General features: G+C 40.3%; 1 protein-coding gene across 2 annotated transcripts; it reads right to left on the bottom strand.

The window, feature by feature from the left end:
* Window positions 1–2,871: 2,871 nt before the first annotated feature.
* On the bottom strand, window positions 2,872–19,176 carry ZNF780B (zinc finger protein 780B). 2 transcript variants are annotated; one of them, XM_011983926.1, is made up of 6 exons: window positions 19,069–19,142; window positions 18,396–18,556; window positions 12,667–12,720; window positions 11,015–11,141; window positions 9,426–9,521; window positions 2,872–6,312 (listed from the first exon to the last, which is right to left on the bottom strand). In XM_011983926.1, exons 3-6 carry the CDS (start codon window positions 12,673–12,675, stop codon window positions 4,049–4,051), a joined length of 2,496 nt encoding a protein of 831 aa, XP_011839316.1. In that variant the 5' UTR covers window positions 12,676–12,720; window positions 18,396–18,556; window positions 19,069–19,142; the 3' UTR covers window positions 2,872–4,048. The 2 variants fall into 2 exon arrangements, with proteins under 2 accessions (XP_011839316.1, XP_011839310.1); XM_011983920.1 differs by lacking the exons at window positions 18,396–18,556; window positions 19,069–19,142 and adding an exon at window positions 19,157–19,176.
* Between the last annotated feature and the right edge of the window lie 333 nt (window positions 19,177–19,509).

Genomic DNA, 19,509 nt, shown 5'->3' with positions numbered 1-19,509 from the left:
TGGTGGGGTTATATCCAAATAAACCCATCATAAATAGAAAACATCATACACCAAATGTGTATTTATGACCTACAATATTTTCAATTTAACAATGGGTTTATCTAGATATAGCCCCATTTTAAGTCAAGGAGCATACTCTATGTCTTAGTCCATTTTGTGTTGCTATAAAGGAATATCTGAGGTTGGGTAATTAATAAAGAAAGAGGTTTATTTGGCTCACTGTTCTGTAGGATTTACAGGAATCATGGTGCAACATCTGCTTCTGGTAAGGGCCTCAGGCTGCTTCTACTCGTGGCAGATGAAAAGGGGCAGTGTATGCAGACATCACATGGCAAGAGAGGAAGCAAGAGGGTGAGGAAGGAGGTGCCAGGCTATTTTGAACAACCAGCTCTCACAGGAACTAACAGAGTGATAACTCACCCCCAATCCAGAGAGGATATTAATTTATTCATGAGGGATCTTCTCCCATGACCCAAACATCTCCCATTAGGCCCCACCTCCAAATTGGGATCAAACTTCAATATGAGATTTGGAGGGGACAAATATCTAAACTATAGCAGCATATCACTTTTGTACTATTATAAAGCTGAAAATTAGAAGTCAAACCATTTTAAGTTGGGGATTACAGGCGTGAGCCACCGTGCCCGGCCATGATTTTTAAATTTGTACATACTTGGCTTGTAACTTTAACAAATATATTAAAGTGTTTTATTATGTTTGCAAAGGGACTCTGACTTCCAACGTAGTACTGCCAAGATGGCATGATGATAGAGTTTCATTGAAAGGCTGCCAGGGATTTCTTTTATGACAATTCTTAATGATACTGCCGGGATGTGCAATGACCCATAAAGGAGTTGTGCTGGGTTAATACCTAGGGAATCTTTTGATTTCAAAGAAAAAAGTTCAAGAGAATGAATAGAAAAAAGAAACTGGAAATAAAAAATAGGAACATAAGATTTGAAAGCCAAGTTTTATATAATCTTGTTTTATAAGTTGTATATCATTGCAATATCAATACCTGAAAAACACTTGGAAAACTACAACTTATGATTATAGATGCAATTAAGTGGTTAAAGATAGAATTAAGTAGTCTATCAAAAGAATAATCATCTGACCAGGGTATACTCATAGAAAGAAGAAAGCTATCAATATAAATTATCGCTTTATAGATTTTTTAATACAATGGAATAAAATCACAAAGGATAATTCTTAATCTTAAAAAAAATTAATGTAATTCATGATGCCACAATGGTATCATGTTTTGTTTTGGGTGTTTTCTGAGACGAAGTCTCACTCTGTCGCCCAGGCTAGAGTGCAGTGGCGCAATCTCAGCTCACTGCAACCTTCACCTTCTGAGTTTGGGTGATTCTCCTGCCTCAGCCTCCCAAGTAGCTGGGATTACATGCATGTGCCACTATGTCCAGGTAATTTTTTTATTTTTAGGAGAGAAGGAGTTTTGCCATATCGGCCAGGTTAGTCTCGAACTCCTGACCTCAGGTGATCTGCCCACCTGGGCCTTCCAAAGTGGTGGGATTACAGGTGTGAGCCACTGCTCCCAGCCCAATGGTATCATGTTTTACAGCTTGATTTAAAGGGTTTTTTATTTTTCAAAGTTTATCAATAGTTCATGTACCAGCCATGGGATAGGTGCTGGTGATAAATGCTGAACAAAAAAAAAGGTTCCAGACAATCTTGGCTCCCTGCATAATCCGAAGGGTGCCAGTTTTGTACTGAGTACAGTGTCAGCCATATCACACAAGTTGAATTATGTTGACACTTTAATGGCATTCATTTCTCAATAGTCTATTTCAAATTTCATTTTGTATTCAATCCAGGGCTTAAATACACATGACTATAAATTTTCAGAGATGACAATATCTCTCCATAGATTACTTACCCACTACAAACCAAATCTTTACAATGGACTTATGGCAGTTACCAGCTTACCCAAATGATCATCCCTAGTTTCACTAATGCAAGGACCTGTACGTAAATGTTTTCTGACAGTACAATATGACATACAAATAACCTACAAAGTATTCTTCCCCAAAATGTTTAATCTAGACCTAAGAAAGCCTCTGGACTTACATTCCCTTGTACAGAAAATACAACCAAGAACAAGGTTAAATGACACTATAAAGAAAGAAATCAAAACACGTAGCCGACAACATTTTTGACCTACTCAAATCAATGTATTTTGTTTTAAATGAGGAGAAATGTTCTAGACCAGTGGCTCTCTAACTCTGGTTGGTATCACAGTCACAAAACCTGGAGAAATAATAAAAAACAGAGGCCCAGGCTTATAAGCTAGGGCTACACTTCTCTAGGTTTACTAAGTTCCACAGGTGATTCTGATACCCACCATAATTTGAGAGCATACCTTCATGGGGTTTCCACGCTACAATACACTAAAGAGAGATAACCAAATGCAATGCAGAATCTGCAATGGATTCTCCTTAGAAAATGAATAGCTGTAAAAGATGGTTTGCCAGTCAATGAAGAAATCTGAAGATGGAATGATATTATAGAATTATGAATATTTTCCTTAAGGGTAATTATGGTACTATGGTTATATGATATTGTCTTTATGTTTGGGTAACACACATGCTGATGTAACAAGTGGTAAAGTGTCATGATGTCTAAAACTTATTCTCAATGGTCTAAAACTTATTCTCAATGGTACAACAAATATACAAAAAATAAATGTGGCAAATTGTTAACAATTTTGAATCTAGGTGGGGGGGTATGGGTGTATATTTTACTATTCTTTCCAAACCCGCAACAATTATCAACTAGGTTCACCATATTTTATGGGCAGGATTTGTGGTATCCCCAATTACACTAGTAACATCAAAAAACACTGGTCACAGATCACCGTAACACATATAACAATAAAAAAGTTTGAAATATTATGAAAACTACCAAAGTGTGACACAAAGACATGAAATGTGCACATGCTGTTTGGAAAATGGTGCTGATAGACTTATTCACTGCAAGGTTGCTGCAGACCTTCAATGTACATAAAATACAGTAACTGCAATGCACAGTTAAGCAAGTATGCCTGTATCCACTAAAATATTTCATGGGCAGTAAACTGTGAACATGGCAGCTACTCTACATTCCTCACATCAATAACTTTCTCACCAAAATTACCTTCTTTGAACTCTTAGGTCATTTAGTGTGGCTATAAAACATCCCACATTCCTTACACTCAAAGGAGTTCTCAGCAGTATGAATACTCCGATGTTGAGCAAATCCCAGGCCATAGTGAAAGTTCATCACACATTCTTTTATGTTCACAGGATTTCTCATCAATATGAATTCTCTGGTGTTGGGCAAATTTTTCATACACAGTGAAGGCTTATCTACACTCCTTATATTCATAAAACTTCTATTATGAATTTTTTGATGTTGAGTAAGCAGATCATTCACAGTAAGGGTTTGCTCACATTCTTTACATTCATAGGGTTTCATGCCAGTATGAATTCTGTGATGTGCAGAAAGGACTGAACTAAGTCTAAAGGTCTTCCCACATCCTTTACATTCACAGGGTCGCTCACCAGTATGAATTTTAACATGTTGAACAAGAGCTACAAGTAAAGGTCTTTCCACATTCTTTACATTCATATGGTTCATACTAGTATGAATTCTTTGATGTGCAGTAAAGACTAAGCTAAATCCAAAAGTTTTCCACATTCTTTACACTCACAGGGTTTCTCAGCAGTATGGATTCTCAGATGTACAGTAAGTTCATAATTACTGCTAAAGGCCTTTTCACATTCATTACATTCATAGTTTCTCATCAGTATGAATTTTAATATGTTTCATAGGTTCGAACTATGACTAAAGGCTTTCCCACATTCTTCACATTGATATGGTTTCTTACCAGTATGAATTCTCTGATGTACTCTAAGGTTTCTACCACTGGTAATGCATTTTCCACATCCTTGACATTCATAAGGGTTCTCACGAATATGAAATCTATGATGTCCACGAAATTGGTAATTATATTGAAAGGCCTTCCCACATTCCTTACATTCAAAGGTTTTCACCCAAGTATGAATTTTCTGATGTTCAATAAGTTGCTACTGATGTCTGAAGGCTGTCCCACATTTCTTACATTCAAAGGGTTTCTCACCTGTACAAGTTTTTGATGCAGAGAAAGTTGTAGGTGAAGTCTAAAAGCCTTCCCACACTCCTTACATTCATAGGGTTTCTCACCATTATAAACACTCCGAGGTTGAACAAGGTTTGAGCCATGATTAAAGGCCTTCCCACACTCCTTACATTTAAATGGCTTCTCACCAGTATGAATGATCTGATGTCCAGCAAGCTGTGTCAGAAGACTAAAGGCCTTTCCACATTCTTTACATTCAAAGGGTTTTTCACCAGTATGAATTTGGTAATGTTCAATAAGCTGGTAATGATATCTAAAGGTCTTCCTACACTCCTTACATACAAAGGGTTTCTCACTGGAATGAATTTTCTGATGCTGAATAAGGTTTGAACCACGATTAAAGACTTTCCCACACTCCTTACATTCATATGGTTTTACACCAGCATGAATACTCTGATGTTGAACAAGGTTCGAGACACGATTAAAGGACTTCCCACATTCTTTACATTCAAATGGCTTCTCACCTGTGTGAATGTTCTTATGGCGATTAAGCTGGGTGTGAAGACTGAAGGCCTTGCCACATTCCTTACATTCAAAGGGCTTCTCACCAGTATGAAATTTCTGATGTCGAATAAGGTGCATATGAAGTCGAAAGGCTTTCCCACATTCCTTACATTCAAAGGGTTTCTTTCCAGTATGAATACTTCGATGTTGATTAAGATTTGAACCACGACAGAAGAATTTCCCACATTCCTTACATTCAAAGGGTTTCTCACCTGTATGAGTTTTCTCATGCTGAGAAAGTTGTAGGTGAAGCCTAAAAGTCTTCCCACACTCCTTACATTCATAGGGCTTCTCACCAGTATGAATACTCTGATGTTGAACAAGATTCGAGCCACGATTGAAGGCCTTCCCACAGTCTTTACATTCAAATGGTTTCTCACCACTATGAATGTTCTTATGTCGAGCAAGCTGTGTCAGAAGACTAAAGGCCTTCCCACATTCTTTACATTCAAAGGGCTTCCCACCAGTATGAATTTGGCAATGTTGAATAAGTTGGTAATGATATCTAAAGGCCATCTCACATTCCCTACATACAAAGGGTTTCTCATTGGAATGAATTTTTTGATGCTGAATAAGATTTGCACCACGATTAAAGCCTTTCCCACACTCCTTACATTGATATGGTTTTACACCAGCATGAATACTCTGATGTTGAATAAGGTTTGAACTACGATTAAAGGACTTCCCACATTCTTTACATTCAAATGGTTTTTCACCTGTGTGAATGTTCTTATGGCGATTAAGCTGATTGAGAAGACTAAAAGCCTTCCCGCATTCCCTACATTCAAAGGGCTTCTCACCAATATGAATCTTCTGATGTCGAACAAGCTTTGTCAGAAGAGTAAAGGCCTTTCTGCATTCTTTACATTCAAAGGGTTTCTCGCCAGTATGAATTCGGCAATGTTCAATAAGTTGGTAATGATATCGAAAGGTCATCCCACATTCCCTACATACAAAGGGTTTCTCATTGGAATGAATTTTTTGATGCTGAATAAGATTTGAACCACGATTAAAGGCTTTCCCACACTCTTTACATTGATGTGGTTTTACACCAGCATGAATACTTTGATGCTGAGTAAGGTTTGAGCTACGATTAAAGGACTTCCCACATTCCTTACATTCAAACAGTTTCTCACCTGTGTGAATGTTCTTATGGCGATTAAGCTGGGTGGAAAGGCTAAAGGCTTTTCCACATTCCTTACATTCAAAAGGTTTCTCACCAGTATGAAATTTCTGATGTTGAGTAAGTTGTATGTGAAGTTGAAAGGCTTTCCCACATTCTTTGCATTTATAGGTTTTCTCTCCAGTATGAATACTCTGATGCTGAATAAGATTTGAACCACGACTAAAGTGTTTCCCATATTCCTTACATTCATAGGGTTTATGTGTATTATAAATAAGAGAAGCATAAGTAGGCATTTCTTCATAGCTGATGATCTTCTGATTGATATATCCTTCTTGATGTCCCTGTAGTCCCTCAAATCTACTTCTATATTCTGAGTCATTTCTAAAATAAAAGGCCTCAAGGCCAAGTGTTTTACTTATTTGCTTTATAACATGTTTGGGTAAATTTATTTCAAAAATATCATTTTCTGGAGATATTTTTTCAGGTCCATGTTTTGACTCCAAATCTGAAAGAAATGAAGAAGGCAAACATATTTTATTTTCCTATAACACACATGCATACCAAATCCATTAAAAAAATGGCCAAAGTATAAAATATAATACTTTCAGGGAAGGGATCTGAAAAAGAAAAAGGGTGCCAATAATGAAGAAAGTTTATGTAAGATGGTGGTATACATAAGGGAACAGGTTAACTTTGTCAAATTTAAGTGTGAATCAAAACCATTTGGTGAACTTAATAAAGATATTGATATTCAAGCAACTCAGATGTACAGAATCAGAATTTTTAGTGAAAAAAACTGTTTTTTGTTTGTTTGTTTTTTGGGATGAAGTTTCACTCTTATCTCCCAGGCTGCAGTGCAATGGCACAATCTTGGCTCGCTGCAACCTCCACCTCCTGGGTTCAAGTGATTCTCTTGCCTCAGCCTCCAGAGTAGCTGGGATTATAAGTGTGCCACCACGCCTGGCTAATTTTTGTATTTTTAGTAGAGATGGGGTTTCGCAATGTTGGCCAGGCTGGTCTGGAACGCCTAACATCAGGTGGGTGGCCTCCCAAAGTGCTGGGATTATAGGTGTGAGCCATTGAGCCCAGCCTGTATTATTATTATTATTATTTTTAAGAGACAGGGTCTCTGTCTGTTGCACAGGCTATAGTGCAATGGCATGATCATAGCTCACTGCTATGGGACTATACTAAACTAAAAAGCTTCTGCACAGCAAAGGAAACTATATACAGAGTGAATAGACAAACGAGAGAAATCATCTCCAAGCTATTTCTCTGACAAAGGACTAATATATAGAATATACAAGAAAATGAAATAACAGCAAAAAAAAAACTCCAATTAAAAAAGTGGGCAAATTATATGAATAGACATTACTCAAAAGAAGACATACAAACAGCCAAGAGAATATGATAAAATGCTTAACACCACTATTCATCAGGGAGAAATGCAAATCAAAACCACAATGAAATATCATCTTACCCCAGTCAGAATGGCTATAATTTAAAAGACAAAAAATAACATACCTGAGAGGATGAGGGAAAAAGGGAACTCTTATATACTGTTGGTGGGATATAAATTAGTACAATCACTATGGAAAACAGCACGCAGATCTCTCAAAAAAACTAAAAATAGAACTACCATATGATCCAACAATCCCACTACTGGGTATTGATCCATAGGAAGAGAAATCAGTATATCAAAATGATACCTGCACTTGTATGATTGTAGCATTATTCACAATACCAAAGGTATGGAATCAACCTAAGTGTCGCCCAACAGACAAACAGATAAAGAAAATGTGATATATACACAATGGAATACTATTCAGACTTTTAAAAAATGAAATCATGTCATTTACAGCAACATGGAGGGAATCGGAGGTCAGAAAGACAATATCAGACCAGGTGCAGTGGCTCACGCCTGTAATCCCAGCAATTTGGGAGGCCGAGATGGGTGGATCACCTGAGGTCAGGAGTTTGAGACCAGCCTGGCTAAGGTGGTGAAACCCTGTCTCTATTAAAAATACAAAAATTAGCCAGGCATGCTGGCAGGTGCCTGTAATCCCAGTTACTCAGGAGGCTGAGGCAGGAGAATTGCTTGAACCCGGGAGGCAGAGGTTGCAGTGGGCCAAGATTGCACCACTGCATTCCAGCCTGGGCGACAAGAGCGAGGCTCTGTCTCAAAAAAAAAAAAAGAAAGAAAGACAAATATCATATGTTCTCATTCATATCTGGAGGCTGAAAAAAGATCTCACAGAGGTAGAGAACAGAATGATAGAAACCAGAGGTTGGGAAGGGTGTGTGGTGAGGGGTGGGGGATGAAGAGGAGTTGGTTAATGTTACAAACATATAGGTAAATAGAAGGAATGACTTCTAATGTTCATTAGCAGAGTAGAGTGACTCTAATTAACAATAATGTATTGTATATTTCAAAATAGCTAGAAGAAGACTTGAAATGTTCCTATCACAAAAAAATGATAAACACTCCTCTGGTGGATTTGATGGATACCTCAAATACCCTGACACTTGCTCATGACACATTCTATACATATAACAAAACATAATGTGTATCCCATAAATATGTACAAATATTGGGTATCAATTAAAAATGAATAAATAACTCTTGAAGAACTTCCCACAATCCTCACAATGACAGTCAAAAACCCTGTATGATACGACTCCAGCCTAACTCTCAGACCTCTCTTCCTGCTGTTCCATCACTTACTTCACCTTCGTGTTACCTGCTCAGTCTGACTAGAATACCCTCACCTGGACACACAACTTGAACCCTTACTTCCCATCTCTATGCAAGCATGCCCACTTCAACACAGGCACCCTGAGCACCCAAGTTCTGCCATTTCACTCCATCACTCCTATTTCCTTGTCCTAATAGTACAATTCTCTGGCATTCCTTATATATTCATTTGCTTACTTGTTTGAGGCATGTCTCACAAACTGCTGGTAAAGTCCATGACAGCAGTGACTTTCTGTCTTGTTCATTACCTGTACATTACAGTACTGACAAAGCTAAGCACATGCCTTCTAGGAATGTACACTCAATACATAATTACTGAATATGAACACATTTCTTAGTGAAAACACATATAGAAATCTAAATGCAATAGCAGAGTTGGAAAGTAGCTGGATCCAAAATACGTGTTAAAAGTTTACACTGGGGACCAGGAGAGTGTACACTGGGGGCCAGAAGCATTGGCTCATGCCTGTAATATCAGCTACTTGGGAGGTTGAGGCAGGAAGACTACTTGAGGCCTAGAGTTCAAGATCAGCCGGGGCAACATAGCAAGATGCTGTCTCTTAAAAAATAATTTTAAAAACTGTTTAAAGTTTACGCTGGGAAAGAAAGAGGAAACTCACTCCATTAAAAGAGGAAGAAAACACCAGAAATTAGGTGATTAGTAAATGATGAAGTTCCTTGGGGATAGCTCCTATAGTGATCTTATTTCCTTGCCAGGTCTTGGGCATTTTTATCCAACGGGAGGACCTTGGGTCATTGAAGAAAGTTTTCCAAACCACATCTTAGGGATGTGACTCCTCTCTGAGCACATGGGCTGTCCAGGACAATGATGGCTTCCCCCTGCCTGCTTCTCTCTCACTTACCTGGATACCATCTGCTTGTTTCTTTCCTTACAACAATCCAGGGCTCTTTCTCTTGCTCTAGTAACGTAATCACATCTGGCTTAGAAACGGAACTTCCTGCTTAAAAGAAATAACACGTGTAGAATTTTTTTTAACATAAAAATTTTTTTTAAACTCTGAGACCTAGTTAAACTTATAATAAATTACAAGCCTACACAATATTGAGAAGAGACTCCAGATAAGAGAGGATTGAGTAAGGGATCGACTATGTTTAAAAAAAAAAAAGGGCCGGGCGCGGTGGCTCACACCTGTAATCCCAGCACTTTGGGAGGCCGGGGCGGGTGGATCACAAGGTCAGGAGATCGAGACCATCCTGGCTAACACCAAATGAAACCCTGTCTCTACTAAAAATACAAAAAATTAGCTGGGCGTGGTGGTGGGCGCCTGTGGTCCCAGCTACTTGGGAGGCTGAGGCAGAAGAATGGCGTGAACCCGGGAGGTGGAGCTTGCAGGGAGCCAAGATCGTGCCACTGCACTCCAGCCTGGGCAACAGAGCAAGACTCCATCTCAAAAAAAAAAAAAAAAAAAGGACTTTCATTTAAACTAATAGAAACTTATCCTTCAAGAGGAGGTATAATTTAGTGGTTGACAGCAGGAAACTTCAAGCCAGATTACCTGGTTGAAATCCTGTCTCTGCCATCCACTAGTACTGTGACATTAAGCAAGTCACTTGAACTCTCTGTCCTTCAGTTTTCCCCTCTAAAACAGGAATGATAACAATACCTGTTTTATAGGATTGATACTAATATTAAATAAGATAATATATGTAAAATACTTCTAACATTCACTGATATGTAGTAGCACAAAGTTAACAATTATTATGTTTATTGTCATTATTTATTTTGCATCCTTAGACACTTACAGCTCATTTTAAGAATTTTCACCCCACAGAAAAGCATACATTTCATGGCCTGAAACTTTCAACTACAAAACAAGTAACAGAATGTTTGTTGACGGAAATGGAATACATTGACTTTAGTGCTAAATGAATTCTGTCAACCCAATATGTAAATCGTTGAGGCTTTTGTTTTGTTTTGTTTTTTGAGACAGTGTCTTGCTCTGTTGCCCAGGCTAAAGTACAGTGGCATGACCACAGCTCTCTGCAGCCTTGACCTCCCAGGCTCAAGCAATCATAGAGGCTCTTTTGATAGAAAAACTCAACACACTCTTCTCCTTATAGGTGGGCCAGAAAAACAAAAACAAACAAGAAAATCTACAGTAATTCTGAGGTCAAACATAATATGAAACCCCGGTTCTTGAACAATATCATTCAACGAATATACAAGATTTCAAATTCAGCCCCATGGTCATGAAGCGAGAGAGGGGATTACAGAGACGACCAGCATCATGGAGGAGGCCACTGTGGAGTAGGCAAGATGCAGGGGCATCAGGGAGGTGCCTATTTTCAACCCAACAAATCTCAATCCATTCCTTTGGGAATAAGAAGAAGGAATCCAACTACCTCTTAAAACACAGCCCTAAAACTCATGGTGAAGAAAGCTGATATTCCAGAGAACAGATGCTAAATTAACTGGGGCAGATGACCTTACCCAGTGAGATCAGGTGGCTGTAGTTCTCCAACATCACGTCCCTGTACAAGGTCCTCTGTTCAGGCTGCAGGCACTCCCACTCCTCCTGAGAGAAGTCAATGGCCACATCCCTGAATGTCACTGATCCCTGAAACCACAAACACATGTATTATGGTGAAATTGAAGAAAATTGTTTCAAGACGAAAGAAGAGGAAGTGAAGGATTAAACTGCAATAAAGGAGCAATATGGAAAATTGCGGAGTGCCTACACATTCTTCAAGAATCCTGCTGCTGGCCTGGCATGGTGGCTCAGGCCTGCTATACCAGCACTTTGGGAGACCAAGATGGAAGGACCGCTTGAGCCCAGGAGTTTGCAAACAGCCTAGGCAACATAACAAGATGCACTCCCCGCAAAAAAAAAAAGAAAGAAAGAAATAAATAAATAAATAACTGTCGTGGTGGCATGTGCGTGTAGTCCCAGCTACTTGGGAAGCTGAAGTGGAAGTATCGCGTGAGCCTGGGAGTTCAATGCTGCAGTGAAGTGTGATGGCATTACTGCACTCCAGCCTGAGCTACTGAGTGAGACCCTGTCTCAAAAAAAAAAAAAAAAAAAAAAACAAAAAGGTAGTTGCATACAACTGAGGAATGCCCTTAATCCTCAAGCTCATTGTGGTATCCAATGATAGCAAAAGGATTTTTTCTTGTCAATAACAACTGATTTTTATAAGCTGCATAAAATTCAAAATAACTAACATATTAGATTTAGTCATTTTTTTCTATTTATACATTTAAGATGGTCAGAGTCTCTAAGCTTTTCCCCAATTCAGAGAATCTGTAATCACCTACCACTCATGCTCTGAATAATCTCCGTTACTGCCCACTGTCCTCACTGATCACTTTCTTAAAAGCCTCATAAAGCAGAACGCCTTGTCACACTTGCAGACTGAGGCCACTCACTACGGAATTCGACCTTAGCTACCTGGAAAGCTCCAGTCTGTGGAGAAGTTTCAAGGTGTTCCCAAGTGTGGTCACATGCAACAATCATCTGTAACATCAAACGCACAAGACCGTGTGTCCCTGTGGGGACCGACTCCTCCACTGTTCCAACATTCTTTCTGACCAAGGACTGAGCTCAGAGCACAGACTGAATAACCAGCTCAAAGAAAACATCAAAGCCAGTGGGAAAACAGAGGTATCAATAGGAAGAGCGCTGACCTTTATTTTTTGGTCACCAACCTTCACTGTAATGGGACAAACTGGGGTGTAAGATCGTGGATGCTGGCCGGGCGCAGTGGCTCACACCAGTAATCCCAGCACTTTGGGAGGCCGAGGCGGGGGGATCACGAGGTCAGGAGATCGAGACCATCCTGGCCAACATGGTGAAACTCCATCTCCACTAAAAATACAAAAAATTAGCCGGGAGTGGTGGCAGGCGCCTGTAGTCCCAGCTACTCAGGAGGCTGAGGCAAGAGAATCGCTTGAACCCGGGAGGCGGATGTTGCAGTGAGCCGAGATCACGCCACTGCACTCCAGCCTGGGTGAAAGAGCGAGACTCCGTCTCAAAAAAAAAAAAAAAGGTGTTGATCCTTAGGTAAGAAGCTTCAGGTGAAAAAATAAGTCACCTAACCTGAAAGTCACCGTATTTCAAGAAGAAGAGAGAACTACCAACTTACATGGACCATGTTTCTAGAATTACAAAATTGGTCAATCTTCCTTGGGCTTCTTCCCTGGAAAACAACAAGAAACAAAAGGCCATAAGTCAAGCTGTGTCCCAAAGCACTAGAGCAAATAACTATTTTATTCTCCATTCCTATTTCTCAACTACTCCTGTTAACACGCACACTTCCCCGCCTCCCCCATCACTCCCTTTTCCCCTACACACACTCTCTCACAAATAAACTGGCAGCGAACAGGTGGAGTGTGGATGAAACCAAGCTCTCGCCTACATCCCAGGGAACCTGCGGCAGAAGCATGATTGCCCAGCACAGGCATTTCAGCCTTGAAGTTGCTCAAAAGACACTCTAGCAGGAGGGCTTCCAGCCAGTCCTCCAGTCTGGGGATACCTATCTTGGCTTAGGACTGGGCCTCTGATCCTGCTGTAAGCAATCCTCCCCTAGCCCCACCTTTCAGAGCTGAGAAGGGATTGCGTCTCCAATCCAGAACCTCTCTGTGAACTCAGGATTGGGTGCAGTGGGGCAAGGCATGAGAACTGGAAAGGATATAGACAGAATTGCATGGGCAGTGTTCAGCATTCTGAGCTCACCAAAAGCCAGCTGGTTAAGTACAGTTCAGAATAGCCATGTAATAGAATACGAAGTACTCATTAAATGTTCCAGACATACAATTAACAGAAAAATCAGGTTACAAAGCAGGATAGGCCGGGCGCGGTGGCTCAAGCCTGTAATCCCAGCACTTTGGGAGGCCGAGACAGGTGGATCACGAGGTCAGGAGATCGAGACCATCCTGGCTAACACGGTGAAACCCCGTCTCTACTAAAAATACAAAAAACTAGCCGGGCGCGGTGGTGGGCGCCTGTAGTCCCAACTACTCGGGAGGCTGAGGCAGGAGAATGGCGTGAACCCGGGAGGCGGAGCTTGCAGTGAGCTGAGATCTGGCCACTGCACTCCAGCCTGGGCGGCAGAGCGAGACTCCGTCTCAAAAAAAAAAAAAAAAAAAAAAAAAAAAAAAAAAAAACAAAGCAGGATAGACAAAATGATTACATTTTTAAAATATATGTATAAATATTAAGCAAGAGACTAATAGACATCAATAGAAAAAAATTTAGACAGGCGTATGCATGCTAACAGTACTTATCTCTGTGTTGTAGCCCCAATTTTCTTCTTTTTGCTTAAGAGTACTTCATAATTGTGACTATGCCCAGGCATTAAGTTGGAATATATAATTATATTCTCTCTCACACACACACATATATATATACACACACACACGTGTATGTATCTGTATATGTACATATTTAAATGTACCTACACATTTTTTTTTTCCTGTGAGGAAATTGTTCTCCAAATTAGATGAAAGACACCTTTTATTTAGACATCTTCCTTTCAACTTGGGGACAAAAAAAGGAAACTCTACTGAGCTCTTGTTTTTATGTAATAAGTTTGCATCCATTATTTCCCAATTCTTGACCAACACTAAGATGTCTATGTTTTTCTACGTATGTTAGCACAATTTCTAAAACAAAAAATTGCCTACAAGTCCCCAATCAATGTCTTGTATGCATTAATGATGGTCATATTTCTACATCCGAATTCAAAAATAAAAATAAAACAGAGTTATCAGAGAGTACTTTTAATCATAAAAAACAAAAAACTGAGCCTGTCATGAGGATCAACAGAAAATATTAATGTGACTATAACAAATAACATCAGCTAGTTCTGACATCCTTTAGCTGTATCTCACCAATATAATTAGACATTTTCATTATCAAGACTCTTCTCTGAATGAACACAATGCAGATACGTGGCATCTGGAAACTACATGAGAAAATCTGTGGAATAGACATCATCATGCTTGGGTTCCCTTCTTCACCAAATAACTCATTAAAATACCACTTTGTATATAATTCCTACAGAATGCCTTACAAAAACCCTATCTTAGTATATGGGATTCATATACATGTAACATTTTCGTGAGCATTATTGTTCATAGCATGAATACTGCTTAATGGTATATCAAATATTTCTTTCCATAATTCTTTATAGACATCATTTTATTAGCTGCATAATACTCTATCACTTTAGTATAATTTGCTTAGTGATTTCCGTATTACAGGACACTTAGTTTATGAGAGATCATTTACAGTGTCATTCCAGGTATCACAGTCTTTTGATTCTAGACTAAGGTTTTTCACCCTAGGCACTACTGACATATTGTGGTGTATAATCCTTTGTTGGGGCTGTGGGGAAGGTTATCCTATGCACGGTACAATGTTCAGCAGCATCCCTGACCTCTGTCCACTAGATCTAAGTAGCACCTCCCCCACAGTGTGACAACCAAAAGTTCTTAAACATCATCCCTGCTGAGAATCAATGTTCCATCTAGATCAATGGATCCAAGCCTCATGGGTCACATACAGTTTTGATAGTCTTGATATGATATACTATTTCTCCCTCTACATTGATACATTTCCATAGTACTTCAATATATTATTTCAAGAGCTTTGTGGTCCCCAAGAGCGTAAGTGGAGTTACAGGAACTCAGGTTAAGAATTTCAGTCCTACATTCTTTACAGAAATAGAAAAAAAAAAAAAAATCCTAAAATTTGTATAGGACCACAAAAGACCCCAAATAGTCAAAGCAGTCTGGAGCAAAAAGAACAAAGTGGAGGCATCAAACTACCTGACTTCAATATATACTACAAAGCTACAGTAACCAAAACAGCCTGGTACTGACATAAAAACAGACACCTAGGCAAACGGAACAGAATAGAACGCTCCAGAATAAATTCATGTGTTTACAACCAACTGATTTTTGAGACAGGTACCGAGAACATACAATAAGGAAAAGACAGTCTCTTCAATATATACTGTTGTAAAAACTGGGTAGTCATACACAGAAGAATGAAATTAGACCCTTTTCTCAAACCATTATACAAAAATCAACTCTAAATGGATTAAAGATTTAAATGTAAGATCCCAAACTATGAAACAAATAGAAAAAAACGTATGGGGAAAGCTCCATGACATTGACCTGAGCAATAATTTTTTTTTTTTTTGGAAATGACGTCAGAAGCACAGGCAACAAAAGCAAACATAGACAAATGAAATTACATCAAGCTAAAAAAGCTTCTGCACAGCAAAGTGAAGAGACTACCTACAGAATGAGAGAAAATATTTGCAATAATGTATCTGATAAGGGGTTAATATCCAAAATGTGTGAGGAACTCAACAGCAAGAAAACAACCCAATTAAAAAATGGGCAAAGGACCTGATAAACACATCTCAAAAGATGACATATAAATGGCCACAGTGTATGAAAAAATACTCAACATCACTAATCATCAGGGAAATGAAATTTAAACCTACAATAAGATATCACTTCATATGTATTGGGGTGGCTATTGAAAAGACCTAAGTTAACAAATGTTGGTGAGAATGTAGAGAAATGTGAACCATTGCACACTGTTGGTGAGAATGTAAAGTGACACAGACATTATGGAAAACAGTATGGAAGTTCTTCAAAAAAATTAGAACTAGAACTACCATATGATCCAGCAATCCACTACTGGGTATACATCCAAAGGAAATGAAATCTGTATGTCAAAGAGACATCTGCACACCCATTTTTATTGCAGCACTATTCACAATAGCCAAGATATGGAATCAATCTAAGTGTCTATCAATGAATGGATAAAGAAAATGTGGCATATATATACAATGGAAAACTAGCTATAAAAAAAGGGAAATGCTGTCATTCCCAACAACATGGATGAACCTGGCGAACATCATATTAAGTGAAGTAAGCCAGGCACAGTAAGACACATGATCTCACTCATCAGTGGAATCTAAAAAAATGTTTATATAGGCCAGGTGCAGTGGCTAACACCTGTAATCCAGCACTTTCAAAAGCAGAGGCGAAGGCCGAGACAGGCGGATCACTAAGGTCCGGAGTTCGAGACCACCCTGGCCAACGTGGCGAAACCCTGTCTCTACTAAAAATACAAAAATAAGCTGAGTGTGGTGGCGCACACCTGTAGTCCCAACTACTTGGAAGTCTGGGGCAGGAGAATCACTTGAACCCAGGAGGCAGAGGTTGCAGTGAACTGAGATTGCGCCACTGCACTCCAGCCTGGGCAACAGAGTGAGACACTCTCTCAAAAAAAAAAAGAAAAAAGTTGCTATCATAGAATTAGAGAAGAGAATGCTGTTTACAGGTTGGGGGTAATGTGGGTGAGGGAGGGAAGGAGGTGTCGGTTGGGGAAATGTTGGTCAAAGGATATAAAATTTCAGGAAGATAAGAGAAATAAGTTCAAGAAATCTATTACACAACAGCATATCTACAATTAATAACTATTCTGTAGTCTTGAAAAATTCTAAGAGAGTGGCTATTAAGTATTCTCACCACAAAAATGATAACTATGTGAGCTAATGCATTGCTAATTAGCTAGATTTAATCATTCCACAGTGTACATATACTATAAAACATCATGTTGCACACGATAAATACATACAATTTTATCTGTCAATTTAAAAAGAATTTCTGTCCTAGATCATCTGAGCAACTCATTTTCTTACTATGCAAGCAGCAATCACAACGAATCACACATTCCCAATGCTCCTGTCCTATAGACAGTCAAGGGAAATGACCTAAAATGGCCACACGAAAACAAAAGTTAAACATTAAACATTTATTATTATATGCCTAGCACTGCTCTAAGAGGCTTTACAGTATTCATTCATTCTAATGTTCATTACAAGTCCGAGAAGACCAGAAACGGACAGAACAAACATTCCAACCCAGATACTCTGGATCCACTCCCCTATTCTTAACCACAATAGTGTACTGCCTCTCACAGTCCACACACGCAAATAGCCCAAAACGCAAGTGGAACTGCCAAACCTCAGAGAGATCTGGCAGTAATTACAATGATAATCTCATGGACCCTCCCAAACAAATCCTGACTCTTGATACCAATTTCTGTGCAATCACTTTCCGACTCCTGAAAGCCTCACAGAGGAAATCACCCAACCATCTCCATTCTTCCCTGCTTTGAAAAGGAGACCTGTAAAGACAATCAGATACCCGGTGTGCGATTCCACAAACTAATCTTCTTACCAAAGCAGAGTCTAAAATAAAGCGTTAATATAAATCTCTGGAGGACTATTTTTATACCAGCTTAGAAGAGAGCGCACAGGAAGGTGTGAATGATTTGCCAAATGGTTCTGTGAATATTAAGTGTAAAAGTGGGGAGAGGGCGGGGCGGGGGCGACACGATGGGAGGGGGCAAGAACAATTTGCATATTCTCCTGAAATTCACTAACAATTTACAGGAACTTCTTTTTTTTTTTTTTTTTTTGACGGAGTCTCGCTCTGTTGTCGCCCAGGTTGGAGTGCAGTGGCGCGATCTCGGCTTACTGCAAGCTCTGCCTGCCGGGTTCACGCCATTCTTCTGCCTCAACCTCCTCTGCCTCAACCTTTGAGCAGCTGAGACTACAGGCGCCCACCACCACGCCAGGCTAATTTTTTTTGTTGTTGTATTTTTAGTAGTGACGGGGTTTCACCGTGTTAGCCAGGATGGTCTCGATCTCCTGACCTCGTGATCCGCCCGTCTCGGCCTCTCAAAGTGCTGGAATTACAGGCGTGAGACACGGCGCCTGGCAGGAACTTCTATATTCTGAAATCAAAAACGCATGTCTTAAACAAATACAAAGCACAAACTCACCCTTGACTTAAGTGTGCAGCAATAACGCTCTCATCCTCCTCCCGGTCCTTCTTTTGGATAATGGTACGACTGGGAAAGGATACGGCAAGCGTGAGACTCTAGGCTTTTCTTGGAGCGCAGACTAAGTTTGAAAGCACCCTCCATGGCCACAACTGCCCTCACTTCGTACGAAATGAGAAGGAAATAAAAGGAGGAATCGGTCCGAATTCGAAGCTGGTTCCTGGAGACAGATATCTGAAGGGATGCTGGGTTCTCAACATGTAGCTGCCCTCCTGGGGGACTCTCAAGAGACACTTCCAGCTCTCAAATACCCACCCCGAGTCCAGATCTGCGCCTTCTTATGCAAAGCTTCATTCTCGGCTCAATATCTGACCTCCCTACTGGGGCAATTCCTCTGCTGCAGCCTCCGCAGCTTTGAAGGGGAAAGACGGAGGAAGCAGCAGGAGCCTAGTACCACTGCACAGTGACACTCACACAGCCCCAGCAAAATGCACTGCGTCCACAAGCCCTCCCGGTCCTGTGCACAGGGCCTCACGCACACACTCACACAGTCCCTTCCGTCACTCAAGATCACACAATCCCCCTCGTCTGATGCCCGCGCACACGCACGCCTAGGGATCTGGCAGATTCCGTCTGCGCCCCGGGTTCCTCTGAGCGACTCGCCCTCGCCCACCCGCACTGCCGGGTCGGTCAGGTTCGAGTCCCAGTCCACGAAGACCTCCCGCAGCCACCGATTTCTTCTTAGGACGTGAAGACCTTACCCAGCTAAGTCGTCAACCCCTGGAGGCCGGAAGTGGAACCGTTAATTCCGGTGCGGTGGCCTCTGGGAAATGCAGTCCTGAGCAGAAAGCGCCTCAGAAGCCTTGGGCTCTAGTCAGTTCAGGTTGATCCCAGCATACACTGGAGGCTCCTAAGAGAGCCGAGCCTTATGGATTTGTGGGAGTTCCAGACCGTGGGGTGCAGAGGTTGCGGCCCCGAGCGAGGATCCCCGTCTGAGAGAAGCGTTGCTCTTCTCGGTGAGTCAGTGTAAATTACCTTTTCTCTCCACGCAGAAGAATGCAAATAAGCAGAACTTTTAAAGAAGAATTTAAAGTAAAATTACGTCAAGATGTAG

Source organism: Mandrillus leucophaeus, unplaced genomic scaffold (assembly GCF_000951045.1).
Source record: "Mandrillus leucophaeus isolate KB7577 unplaced genomic scaffold, Mleu.le_1.0 Scaffold106, whole genome shotgun sequence".
In the NCBI taxonomy this organism is placed as follows: domain Eukaryota; kingdom Metazoa; phylum Chordata; class Mammalia; order Primates; family Cercopithecidae; genus Mandrillus; species Mandrillus leucophaeus.
This window is presented reverse-complemented; position numbering and strand designations above follow the sequence as displayed.